Source organism: Hypanus sabinus, chromosome 13 (genome assembly GCF_030144855.1).
Source record: "Hypanus sabinus isolate sHypSab1 chromosome 13, sHypSab1.hap1, whole genome shotgun sequence".
NCBI classification, from domain to species: Eukaryota; Metazoa; Chordata; class Chondrichthyes; order Myliobatiformes; family Dasyatidae; genus Hypanus; species Hypanus sabinus.
In genome coordinates this window covers 108,666,587-108,687,307 of record NC_082718.1, presented here as the reverse complement: position 1 = coordinate 108,687,307, position 20,721 = coordinate 108,666,587, and the positions used below count along the sequence as shown (strand labels likewise).

General features: G+C 42.2%; 1 protein-coding gene across 2 annotated transcripts in view; it reads left to right on the top strand.

Moving 5' to 3' along the window:
- Positions 1 to 20,721, top strand: part of LOC132404277 (oxysterol-binding protein 2-like) — a 383,310-nt gene that overhangs the window by 327,918 nt on the left and 34,671 nt on the right. For both annotated transcript variants that reach the window (XM_059988436.1, XM_059988435.1), the window contains one exon: positions 18,359 to 18,604. In XM_059988436.1, coding sequence (XP_059844419.1) covers positions 18,359 to 18,604 — 246 coding nt within the window. The remainder of the gene's footprint in view (positions 1 to 18,358; positions 18,605 to 20,721) is intronic.

The following is a 20,721-nucleotide window of genomic DNA, read 5'->3' as shown; positions in this document are numbered from 1 at the left end:
TTGCCTCCTTACTGAAGTAGATGAGTCTTTACTTTTAACATAAGATCCCTAGTTCTAGATTCTCTTACAAGTAGAAACACTCACCCTTTTTAACTCCTCTTGGGATTTTGTGTTTCAGTCAAGTTGTCTCACACTGCGAAACCTCAGTGAACCCAACCCTAGCTTATTTATCCTTTATTCATAGGACAAATTGCCCAAGCCAAGTACTAGACTAGTAAATCTTCTCAGAACTATTTTAAGTGCATTTGCATTTTTCTTTATCTATGAGACTAATATTGTGCACTGTTCTCCAGCTGTTGTCTCACTGTTAGCCTGTACAACTAACACATAAGCTCCCCATATTTGTGTCCAGATCTCCGGAGACACACTATATTTGCAATATTATTTCATCCTTTGTATGAGGAATGGGTGCTGAGGCAAAGAAGGCAGCTGCATCCTTCACCTGTATAAATCCACCTTTGTATGATTCTTCTGCCATAGGAGAGAAAACTGCAAAAAAAACTCATTTACCTTAATTAAAAACTGTTTGCCACTTTCCTGATGCCTTTCTTTCCTAAATTGACCCCATGTTGATTATGACTCACTGCCCTCTGGCTAAAGAAATTCTTCCTAATCTCTGTTCTGAAGAGATATCTTTGTATTCTGAGGCTATACCCTCAAGGTCCTAAACACCCCCACTACTGGAAATGTCCTCTCCATGTTGACTCTATCCAGGCCTCTCAATACTTGATATGTTTCAATAAGATCCCCTCACCCCCCCCCCCCCCATTCTTCTAATCTCCAGCAGGTACAGGCCCTCAGGCCTTTGATTGAAATATTTGAAGCCAGTTTAACCTTTGCAACAGGGTAAATTCTAAAAATAATAATCAGGGATAGAATTGGCAGTCACTTGGATATGTACGAATCGACTCAGTCCATCAATAGTTCCAGCAACTGCAGCTATTTTGATTTTCATTTTGTACTCATACTTTTGGAAGGCTGTGAAAGTGCAGAAGAGATTGACCATAATGATTCCAGGAATGAGGAACTTTTGTTATTAATATTGACTAAAGAAGCTGTGATTCTACTAGGACCAGAACAGATTGCCAGGAGATCTGATAGAGATATTTAAAACCAATAAAAGTTTGAACTTAGTAATTAGGTAGAAGCTGTTCCAATTGTCTACAGAGTTGAGAAGTACATCATAGGATGAAGGTGATTGGCTAATACCCATGAGGAGCTTTTCCTTTGTTAGGGACTGTTTTACCCAACAAGGGGTAGTGATGGAGGAAGATTCTAGTGAAGAATTCAGAAATCGGCTCTTAAGGGATACATTTGGAGGGCAATGGAGAGACGTCTGGGAATGGGATTAACCAAGTAGCTCACACAAAATGTAGGAGTAACTCAGCAGATCAGGCAGCAGCTCGTGAGAGGAATAAGCAATTGATGTTTCAGGCCAAGACACTTCATCAGTCCTGATGAAGTGTGTTGGCCCAAAATGTCAGCTGTTTCTTCCCCTCCAAAAGATGCTGCCTTACTTGCTGAGTTACTCCAGCATTTTATGCATGTTGCTCAAGATTTCCAGCATCTGCAGAATCTCTTGTGTTTATGAATGGAACTACCTGGATTGCTTGTACATAAAACCAGTATAAGCTTGATGGGATGAATTACCTCCCGTACTGTAAAAATTCTGTGACTCTCTTTACCACTTCTGTTCTACTGTCGTTGGGAATGGGGATAATAATGGAACCATCTCCTCACATTACTTGCTTAAAGGATTATCGCAAGCAGGTGTATGAGGCCGCCTGCCTTTGGACTGAGCTGTTGGTTGCTGGCTTTGACCACATCATGTTACCTTAGCTGTTTAACAGGCAGGTCATCTTGTGTTGGATTACAATCCTCTCCGGGTCTGCACACCCAGTGTTTTTCCTCACTTATCTATCTTCACTCTAAAATGAACCACAGTTGCTCTCCTGATTGGGTATGAATAGTAGAGAGTTTGAGATTGTGGTGGAATATAATAAATCTGCCAAAGATACCCAACAGAATGTCACAATGTTTTCTTCTGATTTTATCTTATTGACTCTGCCACACAACATGGTGGACACTATTCTCATTGTAAACATGGGAACTCGGTTCCACAAAGGCCATGTTGTGGCCCACTCCATGTCCAACTTTATGACCCCTTTGTCATGAGGAACACTTTTTCCCCCAATGACTTTAACTATCTTTCATGATTTTAAATACCTCTGTTAGATCCCTAGCAATGTCCTCTTACATAGAACATAGAATAGTACAGCACAGTACAGGCCCTTCAGCTCACAATGTTGTGCTGACCCTTAAACCCTGCCTCCCATATAACCCCCCCACCTCCATATACCTGTCTAATAGTATCTTAAATTTCAATAGTGTATCTGCCTCCGTCACTGACTCAGGCTGTGCATTCCACACACCAACTACTCTCTGAGTAAAAAACCTTCCTCTAATATCCCCCTTCAGCTTCCCACCCCTCACCTTAAAGCCATGTCCTCTTGTACTGAGCAGTGGTGCCCTGGGGAAGAGACACTGGCTGTCCACTCTGTGTATTCCTCTTAATATCTTGTATACTTCTATCATGTCTCCTCTCATCCTCTTTCTCTCCAAAGAGTAAAGCCCTAGATCTCTTAATCTCTCTTAATCCATACTCTCTAAACCAGGCAGCATCCTGGTAAATCTCTTCTGTACCCTTTCCAATGCTTCCACACCCTTCCTATACTGAGGCAACCAGAACTGGACACAGTACTCCAAGTGTGGCCTAACCAGTGTTTTATAGAGCTGCATCATTACATCACGTTTCTTAAACTCTATCCCTCGACTTATGAAAGCTAACACCCCATAAGCTTTCTTAACTACCCTATCTACCTGTGAGGCAACTTTCAGGGATCTGTGGACATATACCCCCAGATCCCGCTGCTCCTCCACACTACCAAGTATCCTGCCATTACTTTGTACTCTGCCTTGGAGTTTGTCCTTCCAAAGTGTACCACCTCACACTTCTCTGGGTTGAACTCCATCTGCCACTTCTCAGCCCACTTCTGCATCCTATTAATGTCTCTCTGCAATCTTCAACAATCCTCTACACTATCCACAACACCACCAATCTTTGTGTTATCTGCAAACATGCCAACCCACCCTTTTACCCCCACATTCAGGTCATTAGTAAAAATCATGAAAGGTAGAGGTCCCAGAACAGATCCATGTGGGACACCACTAGTCACAACTCTCCAATCTGAATGTACTCCCTCCACCACGACCCTCTGCCTTCTGCAGGCAAGCTAATTCTGAATCCACCTGGCCAAACTTCCCTGGATCCTATGCCTTCAGACTTTCTGAATAATCCTACCGTGTGGAAGCAAGAAGAACAATCCTAGCTTCTCTAGTCTAAAGTCCCTCATCCCTGGAATCATCATGGTGAACTTCTGCATCTTCTCTCACACCTGCACATCTTTCCAAAAGAAAAGGACGCAACTACTGCAAGGTAATGTTGCAACTCTATAAAACTCTAGTTAAACCTCACTTGGAATATAGTGTTCAGTTCTGGTTGCCTCATTGTAGGAAGGATGTGGAAGCTTTTGAGAGGGTGCAGAGGAGATTTACCAGGATGCTACTTGGATTAGCGAGCATGTCTTGTGAAGATAGGTTGAATGAGCTAGGGATTTTCTGGAGCAAAGGGGGATGAGAGGCACCTTGTTAGAGGTGTACAAGATGGTAAGAAGCATAGATTGAGTGGATAGCCAAAGTCTTTTTCCCAGGGTGGAAATGGCTAATATCTAATATGAAGGTGCATAATTTTAATGTGATTGGAGGAAAGTATAGGGGGCATGTTTTTTACATAGATTGGTAGGTGTATGGAACGTCCTGCCACGGGTGGTGGTAGAGGCAGATACATTAGGGACATTTAAGAACTTCTTAGATAGGCACATGGATGATAAAAAATGGAGCTATGGAGGAGGGAAGAGTGAGATTAATCTTAGACTAAGTTAAATGTTTGACACACCATCTTGGGCCAAAAGACCTGTACTGTGCCATTGTGTTCTATGATTAAAAATAAAAGTAAACTAGATGCTGAGCACAATACTCCAGCTGTGGCCACATCTGTGTTTTATGAAGAGTTGTCATTTCTTGTACACCATAGCCGTGTTTGTAAAGTCCAGGATCCCATGTGCCTTTTTTAAACCTTTCCTCAAACTGCCCTATATTATCGTGGCCAGATGCATCTGCAAGGGAAAGGCCCAAGATGAAGGACAATTTATTTCTAACCCTGTTGATCATTCTCGCCTCAATAATTATCTTACAATAGGTTACAAAACTTACAAAATTATGAAAGGCGTAGATAGAGTGGATAGTATTTTTCCCAGATGTCAAATGAGGGCCTGGATTTAAGTGCTGGAGAAAATTTGAAAGTGATTTAAAAGGCAAGTCTTTTTTTTACACAGAACAATGGGTATTTAGGAGCACCCAGGAGAAGAGGTGGAAGCAAATATGCCCTCTGTTACAGACACAAATGCAGGAGGAACTCAGCAGGTCAGGCAGCATCTATGGAAAGGAATAAGCAGTTGACATTTCAGGCCGAGACCCTTCATCAGGATTGGACAAGAAGGGGGGAAGAGCCAGAATAAGAAGGGTGAGGGAAGGGGAATAAGTACATACTGGAAGGTGATAAGTGAAGCCAGCTGAGGGAGAAGGTAGGTGGGAGGAGGAGGGGGTCCTCTCCTATCGGATTCCTTCTTCAGTCCTTTAGCTTTTTCATCTTTTACCTCCCAGCTTCTCACTTCATTCCCCCTTCCCCCACATCTGGCATCATTTACCAGTCTGTACTCCTTCCCCTCCCCCAACCACCTTATTCTGGCTCCTCTGCACTTCCTTTCCAGTCCTGATAGAACATCTTGGACCAAAACGTTGACTGTTTATTCCCCTCTATAGATGCTGCCTGACCTGCTGAGTTCCTCTAGCATTTTGTGTGTGTGTGTGTTGCTCTGGATTACCTGCATCTGCAGAAGATCTTGTGTTTATGCCCTCTCTTCTGTATATCATTTAGCTTGCATTGTCTCTTTTCATTCCTGCTGCCAGAATGCATCACTTCATACTTCCCTGAATTAAATGTCCTCTGGCACATTACTTCCCATGAGGGCATTAATCCATCTCAGTTTTCTATTTTGACTCTTTCTGGAATAATCCACAGATTCCTGAGTTATAACAACCTCCCTAGCTCCTGAAAAGTCAGCTGGAAGAAGTCAACCTCTCCATATGCTGTAGGATTGGGAGTATGCCACACTTCTGGCTCACCCTCTTTCTCCTGCTGTCTGATCTGTCTGCCTGTCTGTCTCTTTTTCTCTCTGTCATTCAAGTTCTATATCTCCCCTTTCTTCCTGTCTCTTGACTCATGTTCTCTCTCTCCTTTTCTCTTTCTCCTTCTCTCTCTCTCTAACATTGCCTTTTTTTCTCCCTCATCTTTAACTCTCCCTTCTCTCCTCTCTCTCTCTTTTTATCTCCTCATTTTCCCTCTTCTCGCTACCCCCCCCCCCCCACCACTGGCTTCTCTCATTATCTGTTTCTGGTGGCCTCTGACCCCTTTTCTCACTTTTTCCCTCCTTGTCTATATCTTTCTTCTCTCTATTTGTCTCTCCCAGTCTCTCTCCCGATGTCTCTCTCATTCTCTTCACCCTTCTCTCTGCCCCTCTTTCTCCTTCACTTTCTCAACCTCTCCCTGTCAAATCTGCAAAACCGTTAATCTGCAGGTGTTACGTATATTGAGTACTTAATGATGGCCTTCCATTAATAGCACAAAATTTGCAGTGACAGTGATCATATTTATTTATGGGAATGTGTGTGTTGCAGCACTTCCAGTGGAGGCGCAGGTGAAAAAATATTGGAAACTGACGCAGAGTTGAGCAGCTATTTATAGTATGTGCGAAGAGCTGGAATAATTATTGAACAATGAAGATACTGCCAACTGGGAAGAGAAAGCTTTAATTGTGAGGTTTGCCTTTAAAAATGCAGACCTACTTGAAATTGCACTAACATAGAAGGTGGGACTGAATTGGGGGTTGCTGGGTGTGGCTGTAAGGGTGAAAGGGTCTCAATAAATAAAAATAAATTTTAAAAAACAACAAACTTCACGACATATGTCAGCGACAATAACCCTGATTCTGATTCTGATGTTCTTTCCCACTCCAATAAGAGGAAGAAGCTGGTCTATCAGTAGACAACCCAACATTGATTCTCAGAGGAAATGTCATTTTTAAAGAATGTCAGTGGGTTTTCTTCTTTTGGCAAGTTTATATAGATGCACAGTAGAGAGCATCATGGCCTGGTCTAGTGGCAGCAGTGCCCAGGAATGGAACGGTCTACAGAAGGTGGTGGAACACGGGCAAACCCTTCCCACCATTGAGCACATTTACAAGGAACGCTGCCAGAAGAAAGCAGCATCCATTATTGTGGACCCCCACCATCCAGACCATGCTCTTTCCTCACTATTACCACTGGGCAGGAGGTACAGGAGCCTTAGGTTCCACACTACCAGATTCAGCAATGCCATCTTGGACAATGTCTCCCATCCACTCCATTATGTACTGGTTAGGCACAGGAGTACATTCAGCCAGAGACTCATTCCACCAAGATGCAACACTGAGCATCATAGGAAGTCATTCCTGTGGCCACCAAACTTTACAACTCCTCCCTCAGAGTGTCAGACACCCTGAGCCAATAGGCTGGTCCTGGACTTATTTCCACTTGGCATAATTTACTTATTATTATTAAATTATTTATGGTTTTATATTTCTACACTATTCTTGGTGCGACTGTAACGAAACCTAATTTCCCTCGGGATCAATAAAGTATGTGTGTCTGTCTGTCTTTACTTCAACCATCAGGCTCCTGAAGCAGTAAGGATAATTTCACACATCTTAATTCTGAACTGGTTGCACAACCTATAGACTCACTTTCAAGGAGTCTGAAACTCACATTCCCAGTGTTTATTATTTAATATTGTTTGCACAATTTGTCTCCTTTTGCACGTTGGATGTTTGTCAGTCTTTGTTATGTAGCTTTTTATAAGTTCAATTGTACCCATTTATTTCCCTGTAAATGGCTGAAAGAAAATAAATCTCAGGGTAGTGTATGGTGATAGATACATACTTCAATAATAAATTTACTTCAAACTTTATTTTGAATATTGAACCTTTTCATTAAGCCCTTCCTTGGAGATTCAGGATCACGTTATTAATTAGCTATGCATTACCAGAAACATCAATCATGGCTGTTGTAGTGATTGACAGCACAGCATGCGAGAGCGCATCACAATCACCAAAGCAGATGATTGAAATTTACCTTATGTCCTAGGAATTGTAAACTTGTTTGATTGTATATCTCAGTCATACACTGAATATCAAAATGCCATATGCGATTGAATTTCTTTTAATTCCATGATTCTTCCAGAAAAGAACCTGTGTGCTTTGTCAATTTGATAGGTTCTCTTTAACTGTATTCTCATCTCCCTTTATTGTCTGATCCCATTTATTTCCCTATTTCAGTCTAGTTTTTGTACTGTGTAATGTAAACACTATGGTCCTGAAAATGTCTCATTTTTACTATGTACTGTACCAGCAGTTATGGTCGAAATGACAATAGAAGTGACTTGAATTGACTTGACTACTTCCAAGGAATAAATGTATTCCAAATCTCTCCTTCCAAAATAATGCAACTCACACTCAACCAAGCTGAATTTGTTTGTTGATTTATCTGTCAAGTCACTGACTGATCCTTTTCTGTAGTTCACACAGTCCTTCACAAAGCTTTGACCACCAGTCATAATGTTTTCCTCTAATCTGTGAGTCCAGATCCATTTTGAATATTGTCCACTGCAGGAGTACCAGGACATATTCCTCTAGGATACCATTTTGCCAGCAGGAGAAAGCTAACTGCCATGCCTACCTTCTGTTTTGTAGTTATCACTCATCTGTTCAGCTAACCAATCCTCACACTACATGCCCTAACCTTGTTATGAGGCTCTTACAGAACACTTTGTAACAGCCTACTGTGACTCCATATTTACCACTGAATCATGAGAAAGAAAACAGAAGGAATAAACCATTGCTCCATCTCATCTGATTAAACCTGACCTTCTATGAACTGATAATATTTGGGGGTGGGGGGCATAGGTAGACTTTTCCCCATAACCAAACTGTCTATAACCAAAAGGTGCAGATTTAAGGTAAGGAGTAAAAATCAGATTTATTAACATATGTGGAGGTTGTTATTTTGTGACATCAGTACAGTACAAAGACATAAAAATGTCTAAATAATAAAAATGTATAATCAGTGCATATAGTGAGAGTAATCATTAGTGATAGAGGACTCGGTAGAAAGTGGTGCAGTTAGGAGTTTCTGTACAGAATGCGGGGCAGGTCATGCCATATAAACTTGATCCAATGGCAAAGAAGTTTGATGAGAGTAAAGCTGAGGACATTACCTACATGGACTTTTGATAAGGTCAATCATGGTAGGTTAATTCAGAAGATAAAGGTGCATGGGATCCAGAGTGAAGAGAGAGTAAAGGTGGAAGGCTGTTACTCTGGCTGGAGGTCCATAACTAGTGGTGTTCTACAAGGATCGATGCTGGGATGTTTTTTGTGATGTATATCAATGGTTTGGTTGAAATGTAGATCGATGGTTAAGCAAGTTTGCGGATGACACCAAGATTAGTGAAGATGTGGACAGTATAAAGGACTGTAGAAAAATACAATGGGATATCAGTCAGTTGTAGATATGGGCAGAGAAGTCGCAGATGGAATTTAGTATGGGAAAATGTGAGGTATTGCACTTCAGGAGAGAAAGTGAAAGGAGAAAATATGCAGTTAATGGTAGACCCCTTAACAGCATTGAGGTACAAAAGGATCTTGGATTGCAGGTCCATCGTTCATTAAAAGTGGCTATGCAAGTAGGTAAGATGGTAAAGAAGGCATATGGCAAGCTTGCATTGGTATGTGTATTGAGTATTAGAGTAACAAAGTCATGTTGCAGCTGCTTAAATCAAGCCACTCTTGAAATATTGTGTGTAGTTCTGATCACCCATTATAGGAAAGATTGGAGACTGCGAAGAGAGTGCAGGAGAGGTTTACCAAGGTGCTACCTGGATTAGAATGTATGAGCTATAAAGGAAGATTGGACAAACTTGGTTTGTTCTCCTTGAGCATCAGAGACTAAGGGGAGAAGTGGTGGAGTTTTTTTTTTAATTATGGGAAGCGTAGATTGGGTGTATTGTCAGAATCTTTTTCCCAGGGTAGAAATTTCAAACACCAGAGGACATTCTTTAAGGTTTGGAGTTGTGAAGTCTAAAGGCAATGAGAGGGGAAAGTTTTTTACACAGAGTGGTAGATGCAAGGAAAAGGTTGCTAGGGTAGTAGTGGAATTAGGCAGTCTGGTGGAGTTTGAGGCTTGGCTCAGAGAATATGAAGGAAATGGAGGGATGTGGGTGATACATAGGAGGAAACTGACATCAGGATCAGCACAACGTAGTTTCTAGTATCTTCCATCACTTCATGAAGTTAGTTGATTAACAACTCAATGGGTTAGTTCATCTCCCCTGTTTTGGGAGGGTGCATCCCTTGTTTGTTTTTCCTATTGAATTTCTATCTCTACACTCTGATATTAAAGATATTAAATACTCCTTATCATTTCTTTTGAATGTTCATGCTTGAAATTCATCAGGAATTGTATTTTTAATCTTAAGTCTGGGTTGTTTACTAACTATGAACATTCCGTCTGCTTTACTGTAACCTCTTCAAGGAAAAGTAAAATAAAAGATGTCTTATTTCAAGTTTATCTTCAAGTTTTTCATGCCTTAACCTTGTTAAAGACTTGTGAATGTGCTTATAGAAAATATTGCTGCATTTGATAAAGATCAATATATTTTAGATATTAAGGGATTCTCTCCTTTATTACTTATGCATTTGGTTTAGGTTCAATATTACCATTATCTAATGGTTTTAGTCGTAGAGTTAAACAGCATGGAAACAGGCTCTTCAGCCCAACTGTCCACGCTGAACAAGATAACCCATCCAAGCTAGCCCCAGTCTAGCTGAACTTTCCAGTCTATATAACTGCCTTTCAAAAGTTGTGATTGCACCTGCGTCAACCATGTCCTTTGGCACTTGATTCCACGCAGATATCAGTCTTGTGTAAAAATATGCTCCTCAAGTTCCTCTTAAATCTTTCCCCTCTTTTTCTTAGCAAATTTATCCTTAGCAGAATCCATCTTATTGATATTCCTCCCCTAGCCCATTGCTTGTTTTCACTTCTTCAATGCTCCATGCTCATTCCCTCACAGCCTGATGGATTATTCTATTTTACTGGGGCGATCACTCCCACTGTGTTATCTTGAACATTCCTTGCTGATTGCTATTCCTTGAATAATATTTTGGGCTTGCTTCTCTTTCTGCTGAGAGTACAAATGAGACTAATGGGTTTGTGGTAACCCATGCAGAATTTCAGTCTGCCTTGAGGATAACAAATGACAAATGAGCAATAAAATAGGTATAAAATTAGATCTCTAAAATTTGGCATGCCAGGTTGACCCATGCTCATTTATAATGTAATAACCTTTTTGCAATAATTGAATGTGTGTTTTTTGCAGTGCTGGGTCAGTCTTATAATTGTAGATTAACTATAGTAGGGGCATGTAAAATCCAGATCTGGTGTGATTGTTCAATGAGTATTTGAAATTTTCCGGAGCAATAATGTTTTGCATTTGGTGATTGCTAAATATACAGAGGCAAATTCCAGCAGGCTTGTGTTTATCCTCAGTCGACTGCCCCTGCTGTACCAGTGTAGCATTATCTTTTATCACGTTAGTGATTCTGAAGGATCTGAGATTTGCTTTGGAAATCTAGGACCAGATCATGGCCAGCTGAGTGCTTTGGCCTATGCATGGTGCTGAGCTGTGACCTCTGTTAAATCGCAGCTCAGATTTAGTTGGTTTTTAATTGTTTCATTGTTTACTTCTTAATTTTTTTTAGGTTCATGAGGATGGTTTTGGGAACAGAGAAGATAGTTAGGGACCAGTTTATGGTTTTAGGAACGTGGATGTGGGGGACTTAGAGGTCAGGCTAGAGTCTAAGTCTGTACCGCGGTTTAAACCCCCGCTCAGTTGATCCTCATCTTTAACGACTTTTTTAATTAAAGATGCAAGTTAAAACGTCAACAAAATAAACTTCAGCCCTGTAACATTACTTGCTGTTGACATCTGTTTATTTATGCTTTTATGATAACATCTTCAAAAGACAATGCCTCAAAAAGGTGGCATCCATCATTAAATACTCTGCTCATTACTACTATCAGGGAGGAAGTGCAGGAGCCTGAAGATACACACTCAGCGTTTTATGAACAGCTTCTACCTTCCACCAACTGGTTTCTAAATGGCAAATGAACCCATGAACACTTCCTCACTATGTTTGCCCTGCTTATTTAATTTATATATGAAGCTAGGAGATGTGAGTAGACAAAGTGATCTCACAGCCAATGGGTCAGATTTAAACTTTACTGTCCTACACATCCTGTCATAAGGACACACAACAAATAAAAGAGGGAACCTTCAAGGACATCCCCATCTCTGGTGATCACTGAGCACAGTGAGTAAGTGGCAAAGAGGAGGCTGACTTATTCGTAACCATCTTCAGTCAGAAGGATTGCCTGGTCTATTTGTCTTAGTCTCCTGAGGGCCCACCTCCACCAGCCAGCTAGTCCAGCCAATCGAGATCTTCCAAGTGTTATCACAAAATGGATAAGGACACCAGTTACAAAGGCTGTGGAACCAGACAGCAGTCCACTTGTATGGCTGAACTCCTGTACCTCAAAATTAGTTGTTGCAGTATGATTTTGACACTGGTAACTGTCTGACAATGTGTAAGATTGCCTTGGTATTTCCTTTACAGAAAAAAAGCAGAACAAATTCATTGCAACTAATTACTCTTTCATAGGTCTACTGGTAACAAAGTGACAGCCATTTCTTCAGTAATAACCTGCTTACAGGTTGGGTTTTGTTCAGCCCTCATTAACCTTAATCAGAGAGAGGTGATTTCCAGAGGCAAAATGAGGTGATGGCATAACATCAAGGCCATTTTTACAGGAATTGGAGAAAACTCATCCCTAGCAAATTAAATGTAAAGGAAGATAGTTGCAGTTGTGGGCGGTCAAGCATCTCAGACCGAGGAGATAGTTCCTTGTGCAGAATGAAAACTATCAAGAATCAAGAGTCAAATTTATTCACATATATATTTACATGTTAATGCCCTGGTTAAGGTTTCTACTGCTCTGCTGTAGATATTTCGTTTTAGCAGTTTCTGCAAAGCAGTGTGTCCTGCTGGTAGAATGTTTTGGTTTCGGCTAAAGATAAGAAGCCTTGCTGTTCAATGTGGTGGGATCTGGAGAAAGTTGTAGAGAGTGGGGCAGAGAGAGTTTTATAATGGACAGTAGTCTGGGAACTGTGGACAGGACAGGAGGGAAGATGCTGCAGAATGTTGTTGGAAAGAGAATCCCCAAAGCAAGAAGGGCTTTATGCAGATTAAGGGCTGCAAGGAGGAAGGGCAATACTCCTGTGTGTGTGTGTGTGAGAGAGAGAGAGAGAGAGAGAGAGTGCTAGTTTGCTCGAGATGGCTTTTGAGGGGAGTTTGAAAATGTGGTGGGTGTTTTCATGTAGACCGTGGGTCCACGCATGAGTTAGAGATACATCCCCGAACACTCCAGTTTGAGCTCAGTGGTCTGGTTTAACTGTAATTGGCCCTTTTCTGTTTCTTAATAACTGTTTGATAAAGCTGAAATTAGAAAATATACTTGCTTTATAATTTTATGCTGTGAATGATCTGTTATTTCTTGCCAACCGATATCTGTCTTTGGGCAGAATTTACACAGCATTTGCTCAAATTGAGGTTTCTTTAATTGGAACATCACGACGTTCCTGTTCGGGTGAACCCCAGATCATACCGATCCTAGGCGTCCATCAGTTATAAAAGGTGGCCTTCTCATCGCCGAATCTCGTGGCTGTTCTCAGAGATAGCAAAATTTGCATACATGCCTGGTGAGGGGGTTACACATGTATTAGGAGCTTGCTGTGATGTGTTGGCACGACATGCATCAAAAGCAACAACATTCAAACAGAATTATAGAAAAAATTAAGTTAGAGGTTTGAAGCATGGATAAGGAATAAAATGTAGATAGATATAGAAATATATATATATATACACACACACACACACACACACACACACACACACACAATATAAATAGTATTATAAAAAGTGGTTTAAAATGCTTACAGTGCAGTTTTAGTGACTGGGGGGTTAGGTGAGCTAACTAGAATGGTTGATCAAAGTAATAGCCTGGGAGAAGAAATTTTTAAGATGTCTACCTCATGAACACTACCTTATTACTATATTCCTCTTATGCACTAGTGTTTTATGTATATTTGTTGTATCTTATGTTATTTTTTAGTGTCCTGCACTGTACTGGTACAGCAAAGCAACAAATTTCATGACATATATCAGTGATAATAAACCTAGATTTTGATTCTGAAACTTGCTTCCCTCCGTCTAAGGTCAGAATGAAGATGATATGTTGTGCATCAGAACACAAAGTAGTCCATTCATAAGTGCACCTAAACTTTGGATGATAAATAGATGTGTGGCTAGGCGTAACTCAGATGCCATCCATAAATTTGCTGAAAACAGAAATGTTGTTGGCAGAATTTTAACTGATGGCAAAGAGCAGTACATGAGTGAGATAAACCCGCTGGTTGAGTGATGTTCCAACAATAGCCTTGCACTCGGTGTTAGTAAGACCAAGGAATTGATGGTAAGCTTCAGGAAGGGGGAGTCAGGATAGCACATACCAGTCCTTATTGAGGGATCAGCAGTGCAAAGGGTGAGCAGTCTCAGGTTCCTGGGTGTCAGCATCTCTGAAGATCCATCCTGGACCTAACATTGATGCAATTACAAAGAAGGCATGTCAGTAGTTATATTTCATTAGGAGTTTGAGAAGAATCCATATGTCAAAAAAGACTAGCAAATTTATATAGATGTTCTGTGGAGAACATTTTAACTGGAAGCACCACCATCTGGTGTGGAGGGGCCACTGTACAGGCTCAGAAAAAGTAGCAGTAGGTTGCAAGCTCAGTCAGCTCCATCATGTGCACCAGCCCCCCCAGCACTGAGGAAAATTTCAAAAGGCAATGCCTCAAAAAAGAGGCATTCATCATTTAGAACCCCCATCACCCTGAACATACCCTCTTCTCATTGCTATCATCAGGGAGGAGGTACAGGAGTCTGAAGACATACACTCAATGTTTTAGGAACAGCTTCTTTCTCTCCACTATCACTTTTCTGAATGGACAATGAACCAACCCATGAACACTATCTCACTATTTTTTTGCATGACTTATTTTTATATATCTATCGTTTGTTAATAATGTATTTTTTATGTCTTACACTGTACTGCTGCCACAAAACAACAAATTTCATCACATATGAAAGTGATATTAAACGTAATTTGGATTCTGAAAGTAATCAAGAACATTTGTGCCACACAAGAGCCAGAAGTTGCTACAGATGCTCTGAAAATGGCGATGTGAATCGCAAAATTGACAGTGGCTATCCTATGGGTTTAAACAGCAGTTTCTGTGTACTGTTGGTGTTTTTTCCATTGAAGTCCACTGCAACTTGCTGAAACATGCACTGTGATCTGCCTCAAGGTGTGAAACAGCGCCACCTACTGTATCCTTAAAGACTAAAGCATCAACAGACAAACATTGTGGGGTAAATAAAAAGTAACACAGAGTATGTGGTACAATTTGGGTCATCTTAACATAAGCAACAAGATTTACACATACAAATTTAGCTATCATGCCAGAGAGAACTGAAGCACATAATCTGGTTCATCACTTCCATGCAGTACTGAGGCTGCACAACACTTGGTGCTACTACCTTTCAATAGACATGATAATCCAAGCCCTCACCATCTACCATCCAGATAGATGGAATAACCCCACAGCAACATTTTAGAAGGGGAGATTTTACCTGATGCTCTGACCAATGTTATTCCTGAACTGACATCTCTGGGACAGGTACATTGCTGTTTGAATGCACAGACTGGGGTGACCACACATCAGAAGTATTTCATTGGCTGTAAAGCTCTTTGAGAACTCCTAGGTTGTGAGAAGTGCTTTGTTAGTGCAAATTCTCACATTCTGCAATAAGTAAGTAGAGCCTCAAGAACCAATCCTTCAGGACCCTCACCATCTGGAACATGTTCTCTTCACTACCATCGGGGCAGGGGTACAGAAGATAGACACACAACTTTTTAGGAACAGCTTCTTCTGCTCCACCATCAGATTTTTGAACAGTCCATGAACTTCACTATTCTTCTTTTACACTATTTTTTTAAATAGCAATTTATCATAATTTTTATGGCTTGCACCATGTTACTGACTTTTTTCATGACATACGTCAGTGATAATAAATCCCCACAGTTCCAGAGACCTAGGTTCGATCCTGACATCTGGTGCTGGAGTTTATGTGGAGTTTTACATCCTCCCTTTGATTGTGTAGGTTTTCTCCAGAAGCTCTGATTTCATCCCGTGTTCCAAAGACAAGTAGATTATTTGGCCTTTGTAAATTAACCCTGGTGTGTAGTCAGGTGGTGGGAGAATTGAGAATGGAGGTAAGTGTAAATTGGTGGTTGGTGGTCTAAATTGACTTTATGGGTCGAAGGGCCTGTTTCTGTTTCTGTTTCATATCTCTATAACTCAATAACAAATCGGCCTTAGCTGCCACAAGTTCACTAACAGAGTATGGTCAAGGGTTGAAGTATAATTATTTTGCAACATTTGTATTATTTAATTACTAAAGTTGTCACTTCAAATCAGGTTTATCAGAAATAGAATCAGGTTTATTATCACTGACATACATCTTGAAATTTGTTGTTTTGCTGCAGCAGTACACTGCAAGACATAAAGATTCCTATAAATCACAAAATAAAAAGTACAAAAGAGGAATAGTGAGGTAGTGTTCATAGACTGTTTACAAATATGATCACAGAGGAGAAGAGGTTGAGGCTCCAGTACCTCCTCCCTGGTGGTAGAAATATGAAGCCAAGTCCTGGATGGTGAGGGTCTTTTAATGTTGATGTTGCCTTCTTGAGGCTCTGCTTCTTCAAGATGACCTTGATGGTGGGGAGCATTGTCCCCATGATGGTTTTGGCTGAGCCTAAAGCCCTCAGCAGCTTCCTTCAACCCTGCACATTGGAGCCCCCATACCAGTCAGAATATCCTCCACCACACAAATTTACAAGTCTTTGGCAACATAAAAATCTCCTCCAACACCAAATGAAATAGAGCTGCTGGCATGCCTTCGTCATGATTACATCAATGTGTTAGGCTCAAGATGGATCCTCTGAGATGCTGATACCCAGGAACTAGGAGCTGCTTACACTTTCAACTCTGGCGCCTTGATGAGGACTGGTGTGTGTTCTCCTGACATCACCTTCCTGAAGCCCATGTTGAGTTCATTGATCTTGTTGACGTTGAGTGTAAGGTTGTTGTGATACCATTCAACCAGCCAGTCTGTCTCACTCCTGTATTCCTCCTCATCACCATCAGAGATTCTGCCAACAACAGTAATGTAATCAGTGAATTTATAGGTGCCATCTGAGCTGTACCCAACGACACAGCCTGAAGTGTAAAGAGAATAGAGCAGTGGGTTAAGCACACTTTTTTGAGGTGTACCTATGTAGAACTGCAATGAACTGGATCTCACTGGAGCTGATGATCAGTAAATCCCTTAATATCCAAAACTGAGGGCTGGATGCAATTTGCCCACAGTCCCACTCATTTGATTAAAGGGAAAGCTCGCTCCTCTTTGTTTTGTTCCCACATACAGTACTTTTTCAATTACTTAAAAGTAATGTGTTTTCAAATAAATGATTACTTTTTAAAATTTTGTAGTCTCTGTTAAAATCAATTCCATTTCTCTTTTAATTAACAAATAATCTGCTGGAATAACTTAGCGGGTGAAGTGACATCAGTGACAGGAAAGAAATTTTCATGCTGATGCGGAGTTTCCACCCATAGGTACTGCTGTAAACGCTGAGTCTTTAATGGGTATTGTTCCAGATTCCAGCATCTGCAGTCTCCTGTGTCTCTCTTTTAATGTATCTGACAACAAGACATGAAAGGAGCAGGGCAGCCCTGTGAGAGGAGAGGGCTGGGGCTGAAACCTCGGGAGGGGCTGTCCCCAGACCTGACCCCCACCTGCAGCCTGCCTCATTCACTGGACAGCTGTGGGACCCGTTGGTGATTGGCAGCCATGTGGCACGAAGTGATCATTGCAGCCTGAAGACTAGCAGAGGGATGGGGGGGGGGGTACTGGGGTGCGGGGAGGCAGGTATTCATCGAGTACATTCCAGCCAGTTACACTCAGTTGGAATAATCTGCATAGGATTAACCCCCAATGTACTGATGCACTTTCCATCCATATCAGGGTTTGCACTGCAGTCAAAAATAATCTCTTAAACTGGAGTAAATCTTTGAATAGCTATGACCCAAAGGTCTGCCATTTCCCTGCTGTCTAAACTGATCAACACAGATCTTAAGGTACGTCAGGACTCAAACTGCACCAAGTCATGCACACTGTTACAGCGAGGGGATTGTCAGCTGCTGAATTTTATTTAACTGACAAAAGCAAATGGCATAAAATATCCTAATATCATCTTTGGTTGCAGGGGGGGAGTGGGGTCAGTGTCTGAAATATCATTGACTTGCTGAAGATTTTGGTTTGAAACACGGTTGATAATTGTTCGCCCAAACAAAGTGTACAAATGGTGGAGATCAAATTCTTGCCGTGTCTCTGCACACTGGCAGATTCACTGTTTAGTCATGTGTCAGCTGGCCAGGAGGCGGTCAAGACATGTTATGACTTTACACTCCTCAGGCTAATTAAAATTAAATACTAAGATGTTAAAAAAATTGGTAGATTTTTACTCCTGTTGTGGCAAGAGATCATCAACTAGTTAGAGGAAATGTTATGATGAAATTAGTAACCAGGTGATAGGGAGACATTTAGAACTATTTTCTTGAAGTGGATGGTGTGTCGTAACTATGTCCTTGCAGAATTATCTTAAAATATTTGTTTCAAGTTCAATTTTTGCTATTTTAACTGATGTTAATTAATTTACTATTAAAGACTCAATTCTCCATTTAAGTAATGAGTGTGAAAAATTAATGCCTTGAGCAATTGCATTTTTGAAGTTTAATTAAAAGCATGACCTTCGCAGCCCATGTTCTTTCCTTTTCTAGGTTAATTTCAATGAGCCTTTATCGATGCTTCAAAGATTAACTGAAGACTTAGAATATCACGATTTATTGGACAAGGCAGCTCGGTGTGAAAACCCAGCTGAGCAGATGTGCTATGTGGCTGCATTCTCCGTGTCTTCTTACTCAACGACCGTCCATCGCACAGCAAAGCCATTTAACCCTCTGCTGGGGGAGACCTTTGAGCTGGACCGGCTAGAGGAGAGTGGCTTCCGTTCGCTGAGTGAGCAGGTGAGAGACCTCTGTGACAGACAGTAGCCTTGATTCTAAGGACTGTTCACTGAGCAATTCTAATATCCAGCAAAGTCCATTGGCATGGTAAGGGATGGAATAAAAGCTATTACAGGTACCAGCTGTAAGATCTGGGTTCAATTCCCACCACTGTCTGTAAGGAATTTGTATGTTCTCCCTGTGACTCCAGTTTCTTCTCACATTCCAAAGATGTATGGTTAGGGTTAGAGAGTTGTGGGCGTGCTACATTGGCACTGGAAGCATGTGGCACTTTTGAGGTGCCCAGCACAACCCTCATTGATTTGATTTCACTGTGCATTTTGAAGTACATGTGACAAATAATCTGACCTTTAATCGTTGGCATGGGAATGGGAGACTCAGAGAGCTTAAAGCAAAGTGTGCCTTCTTTCTTCCTCACAAATTGCCTCTAGAACTTACAATAAATTTTGCAGCCACAGAACAGTCAGGCACTTGACACAGTCTTTAAAGCAACAATTATTGTTCACAACCAAAATTACACATATTACAGTTACTGGGCTTACAATTGTATGTCAGCAGATAATCGCAAGCACCAAATAATTATACCTATCAACATGCAATGATGCCTTTACATTCTGTTGCCTCAGTTATAAAAAACTGAGATGTTCCAAACAAATCAGTAGTTTTTAGTTCTGTCATGGCAAGTGATTATCAGATAGAGGAAACCATTCTAGCATGTTATCAGAGCCTCACTGGGCAAAGTGTAATGTCCCCTCTGGAAAGAGCTGGCCCATGGCAGCTCGGAAAAGAAGAGGAAGTATTCAAGATAGCACAGAGAACCTTGGCTCCCTTTGTTGAGGATCCATTGAAACCCAGTGTAGATAAATAGCAGCAGGAGTGCACCACCCCACACACCACTCACCCACCACCCCACACACCAAACATCCACCACCCATCACCCCACACACCACCCACACACCAAACATCCACCACACACCACCCGCCACCCACACACCACCCACACACCAAACACCACCCACCCACCACCCACACACCAAACATCCACCACACACCACCCCACACACCACTCACCCACCACCCCACACATCCACTACCCATCACCCCACACATCACTCACCCACCACCCCACACACCAAACATCCACCACCCATCACCCCACACACCACCCACACATCAAACATCCACCACACACCACCCGCCACCCAAACACCACCCACCCACCACCCCACACACCAAACATCCACCACACACCACCCCACACACCAAACACCCACCACACACCACACACCACCCAACACCCACACACCACTCACCCACACACCAAACACCCACCACCCACCACCCACATACAAAACATCCACCACCCACCACCCGCCACCCACACACCACCCACACACTAAACACCACCCACACACCAAACATCCACCACCCGCCACCCACACACCACCCACACACCAAACACCACTCACCCACCACCCCACACACCAAACATCCACCACACACCACCCAACACCCACACACCACTCACCCACCACCCCACACACCAAACATCCACCACACACCACACACCACCCAACACCCACACACCACTCACCCACCACCCACACACCAAACACCCACCACCCACCACCCACATACAAAACATCCACCACCCACCACCCCACACACCACACACCACCCCACACACCAAACACCCACCACACACCACCCCACACACCACTCACCCACCACACACCACACACCAAACATCCACCACACACCACACACTACCCAACACCCACACACCAAACACCCACCACCCACCACCCACACACCACTCACCCACCACACACCACCCACCACCCCACACCCCAAGCACCACTCACCCACCATCCCACACACCAAACATCCACCACCCACCACCCCACACACCAAACACCCACACACCAAACATCCACCACACACCACCCGCCACCCACACACCACCCACACACCAAACACCACCCACCCACCACCCACACACCAAACATCCACCACACACCACCCAACACCCACACACCAAACATCCACCACCCCACACACCACCCAACACCCACACACCACTCACCCACCATCCCACACACCAAACATCCACCACA